We start from the raw sequence: 23,076 nt of genomic DNA, 5'->3' as shown, positions 1-23,076 counted from the left end.
ACATTTTACATTGTACACAGGAAGCATGCATTCTCAATCTACTGCTGTGTTTTATAGCTCAAGAACTGATCATGATTTCATCTTGAGATTGCAATAAACTGACTGAAATAAAATAAAACGTTACCTTTGTATTGCTCTGTAAAACATATACAAATTCCTCAACACATAGTACCTTGTAAAATCCTTGTGTGCTCTCATTGTACAATCCTCTTGTGTGTCTCATTTGAATAAGAACAAACGTGCAGTTTAATAGCAGGCTTTAGCTTTAGTATGTTTTAAACACACCAGCCTTATTTAAAATAAAGTTAGTAGAATTTGCTAGATATTTGGTTTTAATTCTGCCACTATCATTCTTTAAAACAGACATTTATATAAAAAATAATCAGTTTTAATAAAATAACAGAGCTGATAAAAACAATATATCACAGATTCGGTAGATTATGGAGATCAGGATCTGTGTTTGTGCACACAGTATTTATGCATTATATCACACACCTAAAGAGTCCTAGATATACACAATATAACACATGAGGCAGCTGCGTCCTATGACATGGAAGACTAGGCTTAAAAGTAGGGGGCGTGGTTTATGTGAAAGTTTCTAGCAGTACTGTAGTTGTACTGATATCATATCAGGGAACAATAATAATATTGGGGAAAGAGGGTACCTTTGTATAAATGACTGCTGTTACTGTGAGGTTTAATTAGATGTTCTGCTAAATGTGCAATTATCAGTTCCCCAGGGAATTTCTGTGAATTACAGATTTCTGTGCCTGTTTAGACTCTCTGTTTTTTACTGTAAATTAGAGTGACATGGTACTGAGTTGCAGTCCATTAGCATTAGAAAACATTATGTTAAATTACAGAGCTTCAACCGGCCAGTTAAATTCACCGAAACACTGCCTCACTCGACAGCCTGAAACATTGGCTGCAATAAAAAAAAGCCCCTCTGCTTTGCGAAAAGGGTGTCAAAACTGCATAGAACACAGGGCAAACAATGAATGAATATTGTAAGTAGAATGCACTGGCGATCTTAAAAGAAAACCGAAATTTGAATTTTCCGGCCACCCAAAGACTTGTAGTTTAGCGAGCCAGTTCCTCACAGGTGCATCCCTCCTATGCAAGCAATAGCGACTCAGATAAGTATATGACAGTTTCAGTGGTTTTTCCAATGTTGCAATCGGGAAACAAACAGTATTTGATTCCTCCTCTTGTGAGTGGGAGACATGGTAGAGTCTTGTCAGACAGGAACTTCCTTTAGTATGGTGGGTGACATGTTGCTGCAGGCATTTCCACTCACTCATTCTGCAAACAGGAGAATCCTTTTCCACCTCTGTGCACCAAATGCACTGTATTTGAAAACACATTTATTTTTTTCTTCTTCAATTTCAATCAATATCTGCCTGGGGCAGGACCCAACAAAATAAAATAAAACTGCATCTGAATTTATTTTTTAATCTGAGTCAAAAGCACTGGACTGAAGCCTTCTTTTTTGTTTTTGCAGGATGTTCCGCTGTCTTCCTGTGTTTTGAAGCCAGTGACTACAAGGAAGATCATTTTTATTTGCAGCATTTGTGTGTTTCACTTAATGGCACACATTTCCGAAAAAGGATAGCAGTTCAATGTTATAATGAGCTGAGGCATGCCACGTTTATCCTTGACATGCAAACTTCTCTTAAGCTAAAATGTGTAGACTTTGCTAATTTGGTCTCATTACTGGAATTTACAAAACTGACAGAGTGGCTCATTTTTATCACCCCAGTATTAATTAGGACTGAAATTGCATACATTATTGATGCCTTTGTCTATAATTATGCTAAAATAGTGTGCTGTCGATTAACTATTAACAACCAGGTAATAAATATGTTAATATACATAATTTATTTTTCTGTTAATTGTTAGTTAATATATAATAAGCCAGATAAAACTGCAAAAATCAGAGCCCTATGGATTATCAATTCCCAGTCGATCATATACTTGAAATTGCTTCGAATTGTTACTGTAGTAATGTTTAACAAATTAAATCAGGTATTTATATTATCGGGCGTCTTAACAACAATGCAGAAGAGCCAGGCTCGCCTGCATTTGTGGTTTTAGAGTTTTTAACCTCCTCTCACCAACAGAATCTGTAATGGCAGTGCATCACACAACACTGCCTGTTACATTCATTTATAAAGATCTTAATGTATAACCCTTAGGTCAAAACGAACAATGTTTGTTAACAGTCAATAAACGAAAAAAAAGTGGCCCTTACAAAAAAACGTGATCAAAAAAGTTGTATAGACTGTACTCGCTATACAATCTGATTTTTTTTTTCATGGTGCTTGAATCAGTTTGCCCAGAGAGGCTTCTATAGTCATCACAACATTAGGAAAGCAATTAATTTAGATTTAATGAAATTACAAACTACTCTAATTAGGACTGAACTACCAAACCAGCAACTAAAGAGCTCCCGAAAATGTGTAGGAGGAATGTTTCCTTTGAAGTTTTTTTTTTTTTTAACCCTTCTTAGTACCCTGCCTTAAAAAGCATGATTAATTCATAACTTGAATGTGAAAATCTCATCCATTATTCAGCAGGCTTGCACTTGAACAGAAGCAGATTGATTCACATTCAGTCAACTAACTAGATGTGAACACTGAGATGCTGCCTTAAAAGTGATCCAATATTTTAGCACGGAGGATCTAAGTAGCAATTAAACCGTTTTTAGGAGCCAGAAGAACATCACTCGAAAGCTAGATGTTATTTGAGAACAAAATGCTTTTATTATTATAAAAAAAATTAAAAATACCTGCAAACATTTCAAAATATGTATTTCCAAAATTTCTTCCAACACACTCTGCATAACTGCCTGTAAAACAAATGTCTTCTTCTAGGTAGATCTGTCGTAAAAAATATCTTGGAGACCCATCACAAAAAAACAGCAAATGTCCAGTCTCCAGTGTTTTTTTTTTTCCTTCAGCTGGTTGTTTTATCTGTGTATGTGTAAGTGGCAATGTGACTGACAGCTAGTTAGTTATTCAGTTCAGGAGTGCCACAGAGATTCATTATGTGCACATTAATGCCTTCAAATTCTTTCCACACAACACAATTCCATGTAGTTCCAGACAGCGCATGGTATGTGGTATAGAATCTCTCGAAATCAACTAGTTCTGGGCATTGATTCTATCAATTAAAGCAATGGACTGTGGAACTAATGGTTAGATCTAAAGGATGTTAAGCCAGGTTAGTCTAGCCGTTAAAGTGCGCTGATATTAGAGACCATATTCATACTGTAAAGCATTTACCACTGTGCTGAGTTAGCACTGCTGATGTTACAGCAGGAAACATACATTCATGCCTGAATTAACACTTCTCACAACCCCCTGTTCATGCATGAATGAAATAAATAAATAATAATAATGTATTATACATGTGAGCAGCATCATCTGTTATAGAGAAACATGGCATGAATACAGGTAATTAAATTCACATGAATTCAAACTGAATTACTTCAGAACTCAGAAGAAGCACATAAGCTATCCAGGTGGTATTCCTGCGGTTTTCAGACAGAATTCATTAGGAATTTTTCAGCGATTCATGAATCTGTCTCATTTTTACTTGTGAAATGGCGTAAAAGTTAGACAATAGTCTATATTAGTCAGCTCACCAGGTCACCCTAGAGAAGCCCGTTGTGTTCAAACCTAATGTGTTTGATCTGCTCTGACAAGCTTTTCACTGAACTATGATTATTTGGGAACTGGCCTCCTCTGAATCATACCAACATATTCCCTGGGAAACGCCAGAGATGGTTTTGCAGGCAACCTCCTAAAATGTCATTTTTTTCTTATTTAAAATTTCGCTCTGCGGTTTTGAGGTGCTCATTAGGTTGAGAATGACAGCTGATAGCTGTCGGTTCCTGTGCTCATTACAGAGCTTGGATCTCATGCAGACAGGGTGCCTAACCTCAGGGGGTTTGACTGAGGTTTTTCTGGTGACCCACAGGGATAAGATCCCCCCCCCCCCCACTGCCACCCATTTTCCATTTCCTTCTTTCCTCAACTGTAGATGTATCTCAATATCTTTATCTTTTATAATCAGCCAGTTATATAACTTTACGGCTTCTGAACAGCATGTCACAGAACAAATACAACCTACGGCACACAGTTTATAAACGGAACTGTACGCTATGAGCCCTGATCAGTCACTCAGAATTGTAACCATTTTAACCACAAAAACATAAAGATATTGTTGTTTCTCAACTAGAAAACCAAACAAAACTGCTTTAGATCTCTATATGCAATTGTGACAGGGTACACCCTGCCCCTGTGTGTATTGTATTATTTGTTGCATTATTGTTTACAGCCTGGATTGGGTTAAAATGCCCCATCCAGATAAAATTAAGAGAATGCGTGGTCAAGAGCGAGTGCTGTTGATACATGTGATAAAACCCATGCCGAATGTCGTCGAGGGATAAACTAGTTAACTGATAGCCAGTTAATCCCTCGGCCACAATATAAAAACCTGCAGCTTTGGCTGAACTTGGTTGGTGGTTCAGAGGCGGAACATGAGTAACAGAGAAACTAAAAAGAATAATAACCATTGCTACTAGTGCTGGCTTTATACCAACATGATACTTGTTGTATTTAGTGTTTGTTCAGTGTGTGATTTGTCTGTTTTTGCCAACATGCCATTTTGTTTTGTAAAAGTGTTTTCGTTTGTTCAAGCCTTTTATTTTTTACTAAAACTCGTAAGCAGCGCTTTCATACCCTGCAGTACTGACTGTTTGTGTCCATTCTCTTCCCGGGTCTGACGTCACTGCAAAACTATCCGTGACATCAATATATATATATATATATATATATATATATATATATATATATATATATATATATATATATATATATATTGTGAGCGAGCTTGCCACTCACTCGGGTTCGTGCCCCTTTAAGAACTGCGACCCAGGACAGAGAAATGGAGGGTTTAAAGCGCGGCTGCGCTATTTTTATTAAACAGAAACAAAATAAACACAAAACAAGAACCTAACTCCGTTTTGGAGCGCTTACTAAACAGGTACTTTCCCTGGTAACTTGCAGGATGGCTAAGCCGTTTACCTGGCACCACAGAACACACACGCTAACACAGCACTTACTTTTTTTGACTGCTCAGAAGCAGAGCACCTCATCTGCCTCCTTCTACTCAGCAGCCTTGAGCAGACTGACTGCTCCTCTTAAATACCCTGCACCTGGCTCTAATTTACAATAGCTACCAGGTGCAGGGGATAATTAATAATAAAACAATTAACAAAACTAATTAACTAAATACAAAAAGGTGCCATTTTTCCTTCAGGGAGGTTTTAACCCCCTCCCTGCTGTCTCACACAACACACTGCCTTACAATACAATACAATTTGTAGCACCTCACTCTATGCCACACTGTAGATTTAACATGTATTAATTATAGCCTTCAACACTTCAATACACTTATAAAGTGCCTACAGGAACATGCCACAAAACATCACTGGAGCTAAAATTAGCAGCAGGTGGTTAAACTATACTATATTCCTCTGCTTTTCCCTGAGGTTATGTGTTCTTCCTTAAACGGACATGCTGGGGGGGCATAGACACGTTTTCAATGAAATAACCAGTCGGAAACTATATTCCACGCAACGCCACACTTTGTTATCTTTAATTACAATTCCTGGGTCTGATCTTCCTTTTAGTGATTTATATGTTGTGTGTAGCATGTAGCTTAATTCCCAATTTGACACAAATTGCACTAGATCTTAACAGACAGACAGTCGGACAGGCAAGCTTCCATATATCTAGAGATTGTAATACACTCAATAATCTGTGCTACAGAGAGCCCTTAGCAAGTTTCATCACAATTAGACAAGCTTTTGTCTCGAACACTCTGCAATCACATAAATAAAGACAGTTGGACTGACAGACAGACAGATTGTTTATACAGAGTATTTATAGAGTATGATTCATTCAAGATATATACAAAACTACAAAGGGTTACATATAGACGTGTATACCGCCCAGTCCCACTGTATCGCAAGGTGGGGGTGTGCATTCACAGACGTCTGTGACGTCTGTTCATCATCGCACAATAAGTATGTTCATCATTGCACAGATAAGTCTGTTCATCATCACACAGATAAATCTGTTCATCATAGCACAGATAAATCTGTTCATCATAGCACAGATTGTTACAAGGATTGCTATTAGGATGCATCATTAGAAGAATACAGTGCCTCTTTTGAAAGTTTAGCTGAAAGGTGGAGAAATTGATTTAAAAAAACGTGATTGTAGGGTTTCATGCTACTCTCATCAAAGTTACTGAAGGTACAGACATGAAATCTAGGTTTCTGAGAACTGACTTAAACATAATTCCAATAGATTCAGCCATCCCCACCACAAAGAGAATGAGTGTAATGGAGAATTGAAAAGGGTAACTTGAACTGAGCTAGTTATTAGAATGAATTGGAAATACCAACAGTATAAAAAGGTAAACTGATTATATGTGTTCCCTGTGTTATTAACATCTGAATTGTATTTTATGGGATGAAGGTTTTCTGCTTTTTTGGATCCTGGTGTCTAATTAGAAAAGATAAAGTCAATTACGTATTCATCTTTTGACAATGGGCTTTCCAGGAATCCAGCTGATTAGGAAAATAATCTGCAGCACTTTAGATTCTTTTGGAATACATAACCATGTAATAACATTGTAATAACCAGGACATAACTAATGGTTCTATCTCTTGCGCAGTGATTACATGTAAATGAGCTGAACCACAGCATTACACTGTAATTACATTAGGCAAGAAGAAGCTGTTCAATAAGGTCATCCCCATGCATTTGCACAGTAGTTACCATGTACATTAGTAGTTACATGGTTATTACAATGTAATGTACATGGCTATAAAAGCCCTGCTTCCTAATCATCCTTGTTTTGCAGTAAATAACAACTCAAATTCTCAGAGTATCTGTGTGTAGTATGCCTTAAACCATTAAAAAATAAATGTTGTGGCCACAGAGAACTGGATTTCTGACATCTCTGTAATAAGTATTACAGTATAAAACACTGTGTGCTTTTCCTAGGTTTGTTCACCCTGTTATATTTGCATAACCATTTTGCTGTTTTCCAAAGCCAGCAGTGTCCTACAATGACTTGGTGTCGGTTTATTATAATCTTCCATAGTTTAGCTTCCTGCGCATTCTGCTTTCAGAGAGCAGACCTTGATGGCCACATTGCTCCCGTTTTGTTAGGTTTTCAGGGACTCTCCTTCCTTGAAACCTGCTTATCCCCCAAGTCAGCACATACCCAAGCTCACTCATAGTATTGCCTGTCCAAATGTTTTTTCTTTTTTGTTTATTATTATACACAACGTACTGTATAAAGCTGATATTGTCAGCACAGGCGTATATAGTGGCATCCTTAGTAAACATGTAAGAACCACATGGGGCACTACATCTTGAGTGATTTCCTCCTATGCTTTGTCGGATTTCAATGAGATCTGGAAACGTGATGTTTTGATCTAGATATACTGGGAGGGATTGCCATTTATTGAAAGAAATAGCCTCTTTAGGACTTCGGGCCATGACCCACACTGGCTATCTGTTTTCTCGTTTTACTTTGAATGGGATTGTGCATTTTATTAGTTTGCATGCTTTAAGCCTGCAAAACTTTCATTGCCATAGGAGCTAAAGATTAAAGGATAAACAGATAAATCCACTCTAATCAAATTCCACAGCTCCTTCAATATTTGCTGTCTTTTTCCAGCTCTGGAAAATCTGTCTGTGAAATACTTGTCTGCCCTTCGCTCATGCCTTCTGCCATCTCCCTGCTTGTTTCCTTCATCTCTCTAACACTTTTCTTCAACGAGAGTCAAGAGGCCATAGCACAGGAAAGACACCACAAATACTTACAGTGCATCATAAAACATGATAGCTCTGCAATACTGTATGTAACACACTCCTAAGCAAATGGCTTCCCTAGAATGTAATTACCAAAAGCTACACCAGACTTGTTACAGTGGAGAGAAAGAAGAAAACTTGGCTAGTCTGATCTGAAATATGGCTTAATGACGCTTATCTTTGAGAACGAGTCGTTACGTTCTCTTTTTTATTTTATTTCAGCAGTAGATGATGATTCACGTGTTGCGCTGGAATGCACCAGGTTTCAATCTTTGGTAATATCTATGAATTATCTGGCAGGGCTGTGAATTCCACTAAAGTGCCTCTCAGCTCCAAAGTTAATGGAAACGCTAAATACCACCATTTGAAAAGCCATTAAACAGCTCTGAAATGCAAGTCAATGTTTGTGTGTTTATGGGTGCCCTTCCAGGGAAAATACCATTGGGATACCATTATAATAATAATAAACATTGTGATTTGACCACCATGATTTGAAAATGGTCACAGCATCATTATGATACCATTGGCACTGACTATTGTTCTGAATATGTCCCTGTGCTACCTTGGGCCTTAGTTCACTTCAATGCTATTGAAGATCTTTTTTGGTTATGTTGTGTCTGAATAAGATACAATAAGGGAGGACTCTCAATAGCAAGGGTTATCTGTGTGTGATTACTTCGGTCATAAGTGTGTTACAGATGAGCCAGGATAGTTGCCATTCTTGATAGAGAAGAGCCTGACTGGGTGGCTTGTCATTTCAATCATGGGAAGAAGTAGCTTGCTGCATAGCTAATATAATTAGGACACCATTCAGTATTACAAACCACCTTTCCTAACAAGCTATGCCAGTTTAATTAGCATATATAAATTTACCTTCTTTCCATCCACAACTGCATAAACGTAGATAAATCCCCATTTCTCATTATAAAATCATAGCTTTCATTGGCACGTAATGCTTTAGTGATACGTTTCTCATTTGTACAGTTAAACAGGCAGCATGTGGTCTCCTCTTTACTGTATATCGCTCAGATATGATATAGTTGTATACAGATAGCCTGGCAGATGTCTATGTGTAAATGTAGATAAAGATAGATTGTGTATATTTATACTCAAGCGGTAATCAATGTTTTAAATTCAGCTCACATCTCTCGACAGTAGAAGCTGCAGGGAATATCATAAAATATTTAACATGTATTTAGCCTTAAAAAAAGTTAGTGATTGCATTACTTAAAGCATAGAGTCAAGCGTTCCTAAATTGCTTCCTAATTAGGCACTATTGTTTTTTAATTTTTTACTTTAATGTCAATTAAATTTTTGCCATACAAAATCTTATCCAAAAAAACATAAAAGTCTAAGCAGTGGGCTAGAGGGGGGTTACAGCTTGTATCTGCAGTAATTACAGCAACTGGGTACAATACAACCAAGCCAGCCAAATTCAAGACTGATTACCCCAGGGTACAGTATCACTCACAGGGGGAACACCAGTGGGGTTAATGTAAAACAGTGTTACAGCTGGTTCTCTACTTTATTCCAAAAGTCAGCTACTTGTTTGTTTTCCATGTATTATCAAGAAAGCTTTTTCTTTAAAAGGGGGTTTTAGTACACATTGTCTATTAACTACACTATTATTTTCTTGAAGAGATGTAATACCCTCTCCCCGAAAGTCAAGTATTACAGGTGCTATGCTACATCTCAGTAAGGTACTAAACCTGTGTATAATAATGATAATGATGATGATGATGATGATGATGATGATGATGATGATGGTGGAGAGGCTGATGACTTTTTTTCCTCCTGATTCCAGAGTAACATCTTCAACAGCAGACGCGTCTCGGGAGCCCTGTTGCGATCGGCCCCTTATAGTATGCGTTAATGAAACTTCAGTGCATTAGGAGTGAATACAATCAGACTGGCGAGGTCTTTGCTTTGCAATAGCTCCGATACAATAAAAAGTGTCTCAGTCCCAGGATACAGGCTGCCAGAAAGAAGACATGATTCTGTAGCAGAGCCAATTTAGATATACACCTCCAATAAATCAAGGGTTAAGAATAAAGTGTGCATCTGGTGGCATTCTTCCTCTTTCTATTCCCATTGCTTGACCGGCTGACTGCCGCTCTTGCTTGCCCAGCACACCAGAAGCAGATTTCAAGGGTCAGCAGATAGGTTGGGAGGAGAGATTTCACAGCTCCGGCCACTACACCAATACAATATGCTTAATTTTCTTTCTTTGTTTGGCAGCATGGGAGAATATGATTCTGTAATGCTTATTATATAAGCAGTGCTATATGCCTTAAAATGGTGTGTTTAGATTAGTGCTCATTATTGAGGTCTCCAGGAATTGCAGTGCTGAAAGCGTGCTTTATTAATAAGGTGCAGGGTCACAGTGCTGGACAGCTGATCATGGGGAATTTAGAAAGGCGCTGGAGAGGTGAAATGTTTTTAAGGTAAACTAGAATTCCAAGATTTTCAAAGACTTGACCTTACTGTTGAGCCGGTGTAACCAGTAACCGCTGTACTGACCCAGTTTCAATAGCCTAAACGCCCTTTGCAGTGCTCCTTTCCTGCTGCAGCCTTTGATTGAGGCAGCCCGACAAAAGTCAGTATTTCATTCTGTTATTTCTCTTTTTCCTTTGAGCATCATGTCACTCAAGCTTAGAATTGTGGGAATAGAGGCAATAGAAACAGGAGCCCATTCATTAAGGGGTTCAGGAGGGATCAGGAATTAGGAGAGTTGACTAAGTACTATAAATACATACAGTTATAGAAAGTCTTTCCTAGTGTCTTTACAATGGTGTTAAACTACTTGTCTAATGTCATAACATTGTTTCTATTTAGTGCAGTACTAGTGAAGCATCAGTTCTATTTCAGTATGGTAGCAGCCACTATAATGTTGGGTTATTATACACAAGAAAAGAAAAGCAATGGTCAGTCAAGCATGATACAATGATGAGAAACTGTAGTACAATATTGTTAAAGCACTGAAACATAATATCTAGTGAAACTACTATGCAACCATGCAAAAAAAGAACCTTATACAATTGTATAATGAAACCTTTAGGGTAATTTTGTGCAAAGTTCAAACTATCAAAAAAGGTGAGGTTGACAACATTAAAAGTACTGTGAGGGTCTGCTTTTAGAAATGTACTCTGGATTTAATACAGCGAGGCTGGAATCATTAATATATAATGAGAGCTGAAATGTGTCCCTTCAGGCTCATAACTACACATAGGTACAATTAATTTGCACCACTTGCACTGCAATAGAATTGAAACAGCCCTATATAAAACAGCTTTGATCCCTGTGTGGGGTGTATTAGTGGACTGGTGATGAATGAGGAACAGTTCCCATTAACTAAAGAATGACATTGTAGTTCACACTTTCCATGATATCATTCGCTTCCATCTAACAGATAAGTAAAGGACCTTTTCATTTACTAGATTAGGTTTTGAGTTGTGCTGCTTTAAAATCCCAGCACCACATGTCAGATATGTCATTTGCATAACACATGAATGAACAATACAAAATACCGCCATTGGAACAAAAGTGTGTGTGCTTCATATCACAGGTGAGTGAGAGACTTGTTCAGCCACAAATTCAAACCATCGTTTACACCTGAGTTTTGTCGTGTAAGCACACCATACACAGCAAAAGGTCACTAAGGCTGTTACCATGGATACATGAGACAGAAAAAAAACCCCAGAAAAACAAGTTTAAAAGCCCCAAATTACCCCGGAATTCAAACATATTTTTGAATTGTGAATTATCAGGTTTTTTTTTCGTCTTCATTTTTTCTGATATTTAAAAACCTTCACTTTAGAACACAACTGCTTATCTTAGCCCAAGGTTGTTTTAGGGCTGAGTGCCGGTAACACAACAGAACTAAAACAATGAACGTTGCGTACAATGGGTAATTGACTACGGGAGCTCTGCACATTAAAAACCATGCCTGCCAAACAATACTTGACATCTAAGTGTAGCAACACAATAGCTTGGGCATAAGTATGCTTGTTTGAACTTGTAGGAAGTGGTTAAGCTTAATGTTTGTGGGCGACAGATTTCTTTCATCTGTAAACAATCACTTGTGCCGTGCTGCAGCAGCGCTGACTCACTCTGACACTGCAAGCCCTTCATAAAATAAATACTGCTGTGGATATGGATACTGACTGTTAAGCCAGATGGGATCTGGTTTCAAGTTGGGTGGGAGATCTCCACCGAAAAGTGCTGTAAGAAGTAGTGACAGTGGCTAAAAGAGAAGGGGCCGGCTTTAAATAATGTCCCAGCATAGCTGAACTATATATAATACAAATATAAAAAAGGAAATCTGCTGTTTCCTGTCAACTGATCACTTCCTGAGCTGCGGGTCAGCCTCAATCTTTGGTCTGGGATACCACCAATAAGGCTGACCTGGAAAACAGGAATTGGTCAAATATGGAAAAGAAGTATAAAAATGGTCCCAAGAGCAAACACAGTAGTGAATTTGACCCCCAGCATCTTGTCTAGATTATGTGCTGTGAGATATAGAGTAAACACAGAGCAGGCATGTGGGGATTTTCTTTCATACAGTCCAAAGGCTGCAACTGAATCTGTCAAAGAAAGTGCAGGAACAAAATGAGAAAGGAGTCAAACATGAATACAGCACACGGATTGGAAGAGTAGTGAAAAAAAACGTTAAGACAGAAAGGGCATCACCAAAATTAGAGCCCATAATATCACATTAAGAATAAAAATCTTACGTGGAAATGGGGTGCACACATTCAAAAGGGTTCTTAACTGCACAAAATGTATAACATCCTCTCAATCGTGAACTACCTGATGCTTTTCTAATATCTATACTAGACATTTCCCTTTATTATTCTCTTACAGGTAAAGATGCACTAATATAGTCACCCTCTCCTGGGCATCAGCAGCTTTAATTCTCTCACATTTAAAACCTCTTCCCGTGCCCCTCAGCTAATGAATAAAAGCACGGCCTGGATTGCAGCCTAATTTATTCTAATGAAAACTTCTCATTTCACAAAGCCTTGTTAGTTTTCCTCTACATCCCTTGACGTAGCAGGTCTTCAGCCACCAAACCAGAGATTATTCTGGCTGATTGGAATGCGCCAGCACACACTAAACTTCAATCGCCACTGCCAGCAAATCAGAGAGGTTCAGGCTCACAGGTTTGCCAGGGTTAATAAAATCAGAACAATTCACCGCTTTGAGATGAAAGGATTGGGAGGTAGGGGGGGGGGGGGAGAAACAAGAAACTGTAACCGTTCTGGTCTCGCTATTAATACACTTAAAGCTAATTTCCTCATCATTAACAGAAGCTGAAAAAAGAAAATCGATTGGATTATTAAATAGCTTTACCTGCCACGCTTTAGAGACCCGGATCATGGCACTAAGCTGAGCTGTAGAGGATCCAGCAAGAAGGATATTTTGTTTTCCCCTCCCACTCCAAAATGAAGATTTCTGAAGCACTGCCGTCAGAGGTTGAGAAACCTGTGCAAAAGTTTACTGTGGCAGAGCTTTTTACTCCTTGGGGTCTTGCTCACTTTTTAAGGCAAATACACACTAAAGGATCTCGCATTCACTGTTAGAAATGCTGGATTTCATTGCCTTGGTACGCACAATGGCCAATACAAATCAAGTAAAAAGCCCCAGTAGATGGAACACAATGTGCAGTCTGGACATGTTTAAAAAATATTTATTAGTTTACCCTTGGAGTGAATACAGTAGGCAATGCTCAGCCCATGTTTTATAAATTGTTGTGGAAGTTTCTTTTCAGTGTTTAAAAATTGCTCCAACGCCAATATGTTTTTAGACCAATTTGACAATCTCACCAGAGCCCATTGCGTTGTTCACTGCATAGAGAAAAGACCATGCAGTGCTTTAGTTATGGACTGTAACATGTACCCCTGAGTATTTGATTAGCCATGCTGTGAAACCATTCAGTATTATAGTGCTTTTCTGCAGGTTATTCCCCAAAAGTAATCTAAAAATGACTAAGAATAAAGAATAGATATGCAGTCTCAGGCACTATCCACAGAAGTGATTGAAAGTCCTCTACAACAAACATGGAGGGTTGTTTTAGGCCATTTGGGGTATATCTAAGTTAAAGACTTCCAGAAGAGATAGACCGCAAAGCTGCACACACTGGCAGTCTATACTGCGCTTCTCACCTATTGAATGTATTACCTGCCAACCACACTCATGCTTTTTTAGCTAGGAACATACTTTACCCTGCATATTACTACAGTACTGCTTCCAAGCCACCAATCTGAAAACTTCTTACTGTGACTTGAGCGAAAGGGGGAATCTATACTGACGGTTGTTAATGTCCATGCAGATTACATTCCACCTAGAGTCATACTGCTGCATATTATCCCACAGTCCTGCTGCTTGTACCTACAGTACATGCAGCACTTTTGAAAGGGCTCATGTAAGTGCCAGCTCAAAATGATTTAAGGGTTTAATGTTCGTGTGTCAAAACTAGATGTCTGCTTCATACAAATTCCATATAACTTCCTTACTAGGAAATGACGTGCTGGTTCATACATATTGATGCCTTGTCAATGGCATTCTATTTTCATCAGCTTTTCTTCTGCTTCATCCATCTAATGCTGTTTTTAGAGCATGATATCTGATGAACGAGCTGATTGAATGCTATGCTCTTTTACATGTGGGTAGAGGATATGGTATTGTAAAACTATTTATTTGGAAACAGAAAGTTCAAGGCTATCATTTATACTTGCATTATCAACATAAAGTTAAAGATTTAATTCCATACAATGCATACATAGGATGAGTTTAGTTTTGATTGCAGTGTATGGGAGTATCAGAGACTAACAGAAAACATGAAACTTAATCGGAAGGCATGTTTGTACTTAAAATACACTGTCCAGGTACAATTGAATTACAGTTACTAAGATGTATCCCATATACAAAATGGAACATTATAAATAACAAGCTTTTTACACTTTCAGCAAAGCCTTGCTTTATATTAGCCTGACTTCTCACCTGTGGAACAGGTATGGCAGAAATCCAGTCAGCCAGCCTGAATAGTCAGAACACGATATGAATCTCAGAAAAGCCCCCCTAGGGAGTGGATATGAAATCACCATCATTTGTCTCCTCTGGGTGCACTAAACAAATATAGAGAGATACCGACACCTTCCCAGCTGTTGAAGCTGATATAGCCTATAGCCCCTCAAGCCATGCAATAACCATTTACATCCCACTCATTTAAAATACATAAACATTTACTCTGAAATCCATCAACGAGAGGGGACACAAAGTAATTGTTGCTGTGATTGGAATAGTTCTAGCCTGTTCTCTTTATGAGCCAGTAGGGACATCATTCAGCTTTTACATGACTCAATGTGAAATGCACAATGGGATCAGCTAGCATCAAAAGGACAGAAGTGATAAGCGAGATGAGGAACAGTAATCTGTGATAAGATATCTTGCTGCCTCTGGTACTGACATTTACTAAAGAATGAAGGCTGTGCATAGTGCTAAGGGGGATATTTTCAAAGCTTATTATTTCCAGTTTATCTACTAAAATGTGTATTTCCCAATATGGGTAATATTAGTCTTTACACAAATGACGAGGCAGCTAGTTTAGCAGGGCTACAGTAGAACTATAGGTATCAGTATTTATAAGTTTATTTTTTATATTTCAGTATGTGTATGTTGCTTCTTATTCATTTTGCATTATTCATAGTGTGAGTGTAATTCATTTCCATCAATGCTTTTTTCAGTTCCATGGCTAGATCCTTTGAACGAATCAGTAGACTGGGCAAGGTGTTTATTTCTGTGCATTTAGTTTTAATGCTAATGCACAAGCTCTTAAAATAATCTACATGGTTTTTTATGGAATAAATTACACTCCACACAATTGCCCAAGAACACCTGTGTTCACCTATTGGGTTCCACAAAAACAGAAGTCTAAAGTCTTCTGTTCTGTTGGGACACAGAAGCACAAGGAGAATTGGAATAACTGTGAATAAAAAAATATATACAATTGTTGACTTACAGTGTGTGGATAATTTGCACAAAATATTTTTTTTTAATAAATCTTATCCATCCCTTAGGTTTAGCGCTGGGAATTACAACTGCAGTCAAAACTAATGCCAGCTCTTCTTTCCAGTCAACCAATAAAAAAAATGTAATAAATAAATAAATAATAACAGATTTGTTGTCATCCAGGACAGTGGTAATACCATTTGATTCTAGTCAGCCCCTAAGTGTTGGGAAGCCACAACATTTAATTAGTAACCACACTATGAGACGCAAACCATAGTTCTGATACGTGCAAATATTTATATTACTGTTATAAATAATTAAAGTATAATCGGTCTAAAACAGATTACTACCACCATATTTCTTTCTTGTATGAAGGTTTATATACCCCAGAAAACTTTAAACACCTTCAGTTCCATGTGCTGTCCTCTCCTATCTGTTCATGGAAGACCCTTTTTTACAGTGGTGTGTGTTGCACTGCTGTAATGTCTGATGGTGTAAATACAGTCAGATTTAACCACTCAAGCAAGAGACTAGGTAGATCACCGTCGACAGTCTTAACAAAAGAAATGCATGCAGAAAAAAGAGCCCAGAGATATGCAAGGTCTGTTGAATTACTGTAGCTTTATAGCCAGGCATGCTGATTTGAGACCAACGAGTGGTCAGTTTAAATGCGTGTGCTTAATCTGCAGTTATGCGCTGAAATATCTACTGATGAAACAGTTTTATCTCTGAAAGAATAAAATAATTGATTTGCCAGGGTAAGTACCAAGGAGAACAGCAAGGCGGCCAAAAGGTTGAATGATTCTGAGCCTCAACATTGTTTTCGCACAGCGGCTTCTTTCAGCACCATGGCTAGCGCATTTATGCAGTTTTCACGTGGGAATCGATGTGAGTCTTACAAAAAAAAGAGCAATGTCACTACTGCTCGTAAAAAATAAGCATGCTCATATAACTATCCAAACTAGACTTATCGTTGTTTTTCGGCAAGTGATAGCAATTCTTAGAAGTGACTGTCTGCAATAAATGGTAGATACGGCAGCTGATGTAAATGATGATTTTGTGGTATAAAAAAAGGAGTTAAATACATCGCCCTGTAGTTAAAAACAACCATATTTGATTAATGAGTTTCATAGAGTAGTGATGCATGGAGCTCCGTAATGTCCGTATATTCAATGGAATAAACAAAAGCTTTAACTTAGTTTTGAATTCCCAGCCATTATCTAACCCCTGAATACTTAACTAATGCTGAGACTATTTTATCCATTATCCAATGTTTCAGAAACCAGGCTATATCTATGCCCAAAGAGATAGCATAAGCACCCAGAACACACGTGTAAGTGGTAGTTCCATAACTTGTAATCGCATTTTATGCACCTGATAGTGCACAAGCCTAAAACCTTTGTATAATAACCCTTAAGAAGATGGGTGAGATGCAAGCAATATATCCCCTAAGGGAAAAGCACAGTAAGTCGCTTGATTAGTGAAGTAATGTCGTTACGCATCTGCCTATGTCCGCTTCGATTCCCAGTAGACACGGATTCAAAATGAAAAAAAGACATTGTTTTCTTCTTTCAATAAAATAAACATGTTTATAGCCCAACACATTTATTATTTGATTATCCCCTGGACGTGTATCTTCAGAATTACACAAACGTGTAAAATGTATTTTAATAAAGATCATCAATGCGGCTAGCTCATTTTGGATAGAAATGTATTAGGTAGACGTACAATTGAGAGTGTAGTGTTCATGAAATAGCTGTCCTCACTTGCAATAGATAATAGTGCCCAGGGCGTAAATCTTATTAAATAAGGACAAGAAAAAATAAATCCCTTTACAATAATACATCTGACCATTCCCTCGTCTGAAATACCAGTTATTTATACATTCTGTTGGAAATTGCCTCCAGCAAAACTGTACAATACCTTATTATGCTTTATGAATTAATTAAAAGAGCAATGTTTTCGAGTAATATTTTGCATCTTCTTTAGCTTTATTATTAGTGATGATTCACACCTTATTCTGTAATGGCAGTGTGTTGCAAAGAGACACATACAATGCCTGATGGGGAAAAAAGCCCTTAAGCAATCCTCATCACTTGCCTTGAGTGGAATAATGAGGTGTAAAATAAGTATTCTGGGAAGAAAAAGGCAACCACAAGCGACAGATGATTGCTCTTATTTCTGTTCACATTACAAGAAAATCCGATACTTCCACCCTACAGATCTTTGACCTGGAAGTGATTGGTAAACATACATTAAACCTCACTGAAGACCTTAGTATACACTGTATATATCCGTGGGACTCACGCAGATTGTTGGCGGAGGATCTGGACTGCATGTTCTCGTAGTGCTGTATGTGAGCCCCGAGATTGCCATCTCGCTCCAGATGTTCTCCCGTGCAAGGACCTTGCGGGCGCATCACATCTGCTAGGGCTCTGGTGATAAAACAGAGGTGTTAGTTATCACAATTGCACACACTGAGAAAGGTATATGGGAGTTATGTCCGTAAGAAAAGTCGCATGCACTGCCTGCTGACACGATCAAGTTGTAATTTAGACTCAGGATCCTGTTTTACATTTTCTCCAAGGAAAGAAAGAAAATAGTATATCTAGCTTTTACGCGCTGTGAACTAGGATGGGTTAGGACAAGTAAATGGGGTAGGTTTAGCGTTAGATAGAAAAAAATGCACCACAAGTAATTTTAATTAAAGGAGAAAGATATTTAATTAATTGCGATTTTAAGTAAATGCACCTTCGAGTTTGTGGTTGGCAAAATAGTCATGGTTTATGATCCTTGTAACAACATTTCCCTTCAGTTATATTATCGCTGTACTAGGTCAAGAGTGACTCATCAACAGCTGCCGTGTATATAAATTATAATTAGGGTTATGTAATATATAACAGATGTGACAACACATGAAACTTCAGAACTCATAGTCTATACTATCTAATATTAAAGCATCCACAGGAGCGACACAGGGGTATACAGTAGTAACTCAGATCTTGCGAAACGTATGTCTCAGTTTTACAGTTAATGTCCAAGTATTTGCTTTTCACTCTGCAGTGGTGATCCGAAAGTCTTGAAGATAATGAGAACGGAGCTGGTTCCAGCAGTGCTCTGGTTATCCGGTGCTAACTGTTGCAGTTGCTGGTGCTTGGTGTCGCTTTGGTAAAGTTGCTACTTGGAACATAAAGCACTGTATTCAACAGCACCAATTTAACTTATAAACCTTACTCCTTACTGAAAGTATAACTTATTTGTGTGAAATGTTTTTTTTTGTTTTGTTTTTTGTTTAGTTAGTATCTCACATGTAGTTATCTGTGGTTGTCAAGTTTACAAACAGAAATACATTATTAACCATTTTCATAGTGAACACGTTGTCAAGCCACGGCTCCGTATCTTCAAAAAGAAAGCACACATAAAGAGATAGCCTACATATTTCTAAAAATATCTTAATGTGCCGTGTCCAATGTATCTGTGATACACAGCTTCTAAACGCGTTGATAAGAGACACGCTCTCCTTGGCAACGGCTGTATGTGTAGTTCAGTTATCTAGATTAGGCGTTTTTAATACATTGTTTAATGCCAGATCCGCGGTGAATCCGATGGATTGATGAAGCCATTAAAAGTCTTCCCCTTGTAAACAAGTGATATAGCCTAGTGTACAGTACATGGACTGTCTGACAAAAAGACAGTGTTGTTTGTCATTCTAGTAGTGCTATTTTTTTTAAATTTAGAATAGAAAAAGAACGCACGTCCCTAGCACGCGATGCGGTAGTTCATATGAGCTACCGCCACATCCTCACATTTATTTTTTTACCATACGGGGGCATTTGTGGGAACTAAAGCTTTCTAAAATATTGAAAAAAACCAAAGGAAAAAATCCTTTTCTGCAATACAAAGTAAAAGATTGACGTGCTACAGGGAATCAAACTAAGTTTTCATAAAATAAAATAAAACCTTAAAAAAACCTTTAAATAACTCAGAAGAATAAGATTACGAGACAACTGTTTGGAATGTCATACTTTAAACGATATTTCTTAACAGAGCCCACACCAAAAAGGAGGGGAAGTTCGGCTGGAAGTTCATTAACAGTGTGTTCATTAACATTATTCCTTGCTATTCAATGTAAACCTTGTTAGCTTATTCTAACAAGGTTTACAAGCCTTACTCTGCAATAATCTGCAGCATCTCTGAATACCCAACCCTCACACTCACACGACTATTGTTTGTGCTAATGTTATCTATGTATTTATTTATTCGACTCACCAAGCTCCTCGCAGTTTTATCTAGCTGTGTACGATGTGGCCTTAATCACATATCAGTTTCTGTGCCAAATGTAAGTGCGAGTGAATGGCAAAACATGGCCAAATATGCTGTCCACACTATAAACCCACGTATGTAATACATTGTAAACACGTTTTAGTATGTATATGCTTTCCATAGTAACCCAATGTTTATTTTGGTTTATTTTGTTTTCATTTTTGTGTCTCTAAACTGTGTACTCTTCTTAAACAGTTGGTGATACAATGTATGTGCCTGGTGCTTGAAATAGTGCCAGTAACACAACCATTTATACTTCTACTGTATATCTCTTCTCGTACCTACATGACTTGGCACAGTTGTGGGTAGCCCACTTAAGCACTGCATTTTTCCAATACACTGCGCAATCAACTGTTCTGAATGACTGTAACCGAGTAACTCAAGGACTATGTTGAGAGTGGATTTTGGAATGTATCTCGTTCCATCTGGTTACAGATGTATTACATATCCTATAGTAATTCCTTCTTGTTAAAAGTTAAAATATAGATCCAAAAGTATTTGTTAACCGTGAGGTACTTGCAAGTTACAGGTCCGTCCCCCCCCCTGCTTTGGTGTATCCAGTTGACCTGATTAAATGAATACAACCGTTCAGCATTAATTTCTTTTTAACATGCTTTATTTCCACAAGCTCGGTGAGATAACGCGGTCCAACAGGTTATATTGTAAGATGACACTGTACTTTACATTTGTAGCGGTTTCATTAAACAGATTTAGTGTTTGCTTTATGTAGTTGATAAGGTATTGATTAAGCCGCAATCACAACAGTGCATGGAGCAATGACTGGTGAATAAAGAACGACCAGAGGAGAAATAAAAGCAACCATGTCATATACTAAAAAAGAGCAATTATTTGTTGGTTTAAACGTTTAATAAGTGGATACATTGCGCATTAAAATGTAGGCTAATCTACCTACATTAAAAGCAAACTTGTAGTTAATATAGCCATTGAGCACACGAGGAGACGACGCAAGAAATACAATTTTCAAATCTATTTCTGGGTAAACACATCGCCTTGCTTTAATAGTACAGTATATCGGAGCCGTCCACGATCGCTTGCGGCTTGTCACTTGCACTCACACACACACACGCACGCACGCACACACACACACACACACACACACACACACACTGTAACTCTTCTTGTTGAACCCTACCTGGACATGTTTTCTCTTTGAGGTCTGTGTGCTTTTTCCAGACCCAGTTTAGTGAAAATCCCAACCAAGACCATGATTGCGACTATTCCACAAATGATATAGACAATCAGGTTAGTTTTATCCTTTGTGGGGTCGTGCGTGGGATCGTTTTTCTTTGAAGGGGGCTTGCCGGTCATAAGCCAAACCGGGGTATCGTAGTTGGTGCAGGTGCTTTGATCCAGCCTGCTCTGCCTGAATTGGCAGCAGAATCTAAATCCACAGGTCCCGCAGCAATACAGGTAAGTACCTGCGCTGCAGTTAAACGGGGGGTCCCAATGCCCCATTACATCAAAGTAACCCCGACACCTGTCTGCTGAGGGTGGAGGGTCTGAAACGCTGTTAGCCCCGTCTTTAGACCCGTTCGACCCCGAAACCATCACAATACTCCCCAAATTCTGCCCGGATTTACCCTGCGCCTTGCACATCAAAGCCATACATTCCACCAAAAAGTAACACAGCAGAAGCCCTATTCTGTTCATCGCGTACTCCTGCTTGTCAAATTTCCTTTGACAGACTTAAAGAAAAAAGCAAACGGCGTGAAGTGAAGACGATCTGGTCTCACAAGAAGCCGAGAAGCATATCCACAACACGTAGCCAACGGCCAATCAGTAAAATTATGTTATATCTTCTAGCTTTTGTTAATACTACTACTACTGCTGCTGCTGCTGCAGCTCCTCCACAAAAAAACAATTATTGCGTAGCTCACGCGTTTTTATTTTGAGAGCTTGAAACTCTCCGTAATACTTCTCCTTGTGGTTACTTTTGCAATTTGACGAGAAGAGCGCGCGCTCACACGCAGTTCACCTCTGAAACTATGATGAGCTGAACGGCAGATGCGTGTTAGTGAGTGAGTGAGTGAGTGAAAGGGAGGGAGCGAGACAGGGGTGGTATCTGTTATAGATCAATACCTCAAAGGGAGTGCGTTCTAATAAGAAGGGTGGCAAAATCAAACTAGAGGAGGGCTTTCACCCCTCAGCGCCGTCGTCACAGCATTAAACACACTTGCTGCGCTTTGCTTTGCGCCTCGTATACATACATCAACATTACGCGGGGGTCTATCTCCACACTTACCAAAAAAGCTCTATTTAACACAGTGCTGTTTCTGTTCAGATTTGGTGCATAGGAGGATCCAAGCGCGATCAAATGTAGACCTACTTTGTGATGTACAGCAGTATACAAAATAAAATACAGTAGCTTAATGCCACTAAAGTGAAAAAGAGAGGGCGCTATCATTAATAGTTTTGAATTCAGGTGAGCGATTTACAAGAAATAATGGGATACGCACTTTTAAGTCTAGGAGTTCCCAAATCTCAAATGACACAGCATAAACATAAAACTGCATCACATTTACAAATGGAAACATTTATAAAAAGCACTGGATAACTTTACGTATTTATCTTAATTAGTCTATGCTGCGATAGCGTCACATGGAATGCTACACTGAATACATCCATTATGACGAAAACGCCCATGAAAGAGCTATAACTCTGCGCAGTATATAATCGCTTGTCAATACTCAATACTCACAGTAACACACACACACACACACACACACACACACACACACACACACACACACACACACACACACACACACACAGGTTATATTGAAGTACAGCATATACTGTCTGAACTGGTATAATAATAGATTGT

The 23,076-nt window shown here is 38.3% G+C and overlaps 1 protein-coding gene across 1 annotated transcript in view; it reads right to left on the bottom strand.

Moving 5' to 3' along the window:
- Positions 1 to 22,332, bottom strand: part of LOC117431443 (protein shisa-9-like) — a 53,832-nt gene extending 31,500 nt beyond the window's left edge. Inside the window, exons 1-2 of the mRNA XM_034052335.3 lie at positions 21,385 to 22,332; positions 18,216 to 18,343 (exon numbers count right to left, since the gene is read on the bottom strand). Coding sequence (XP_033908226.1) covers positions 18,216 to 18,343; positions 21,385 to 21,902 — 646 coding nt within the window. The 5' untranslated portion in view covers positions 21,903 to 22,332. The remainder of the gene's footprint in view (positions 1 to 18,215; positions 18,344 to 21,384) is intronic.
- Positions 22,333 to 23,076: the final 744 nt, after the last annotated feature.

Source organism: Acipenser ruthenus, chromosome 22, assembly GCF_902713425.1.
Source record: "Acipenser ruthenus chromosome 22, fAciRut3.2 maternal haplotype, whole genome shotgun sequence".
NCBI lineage: Eukaryota > Metazoa > Chordata > Actinopteri > Acipenseriformes > Acipenseridae > Acipenser > Acipenser ruthenus.
Note: the sequence above shows the minus strand (reverse complement) of the source record. Positions and strands in the feature narration are given on the sequence as shown.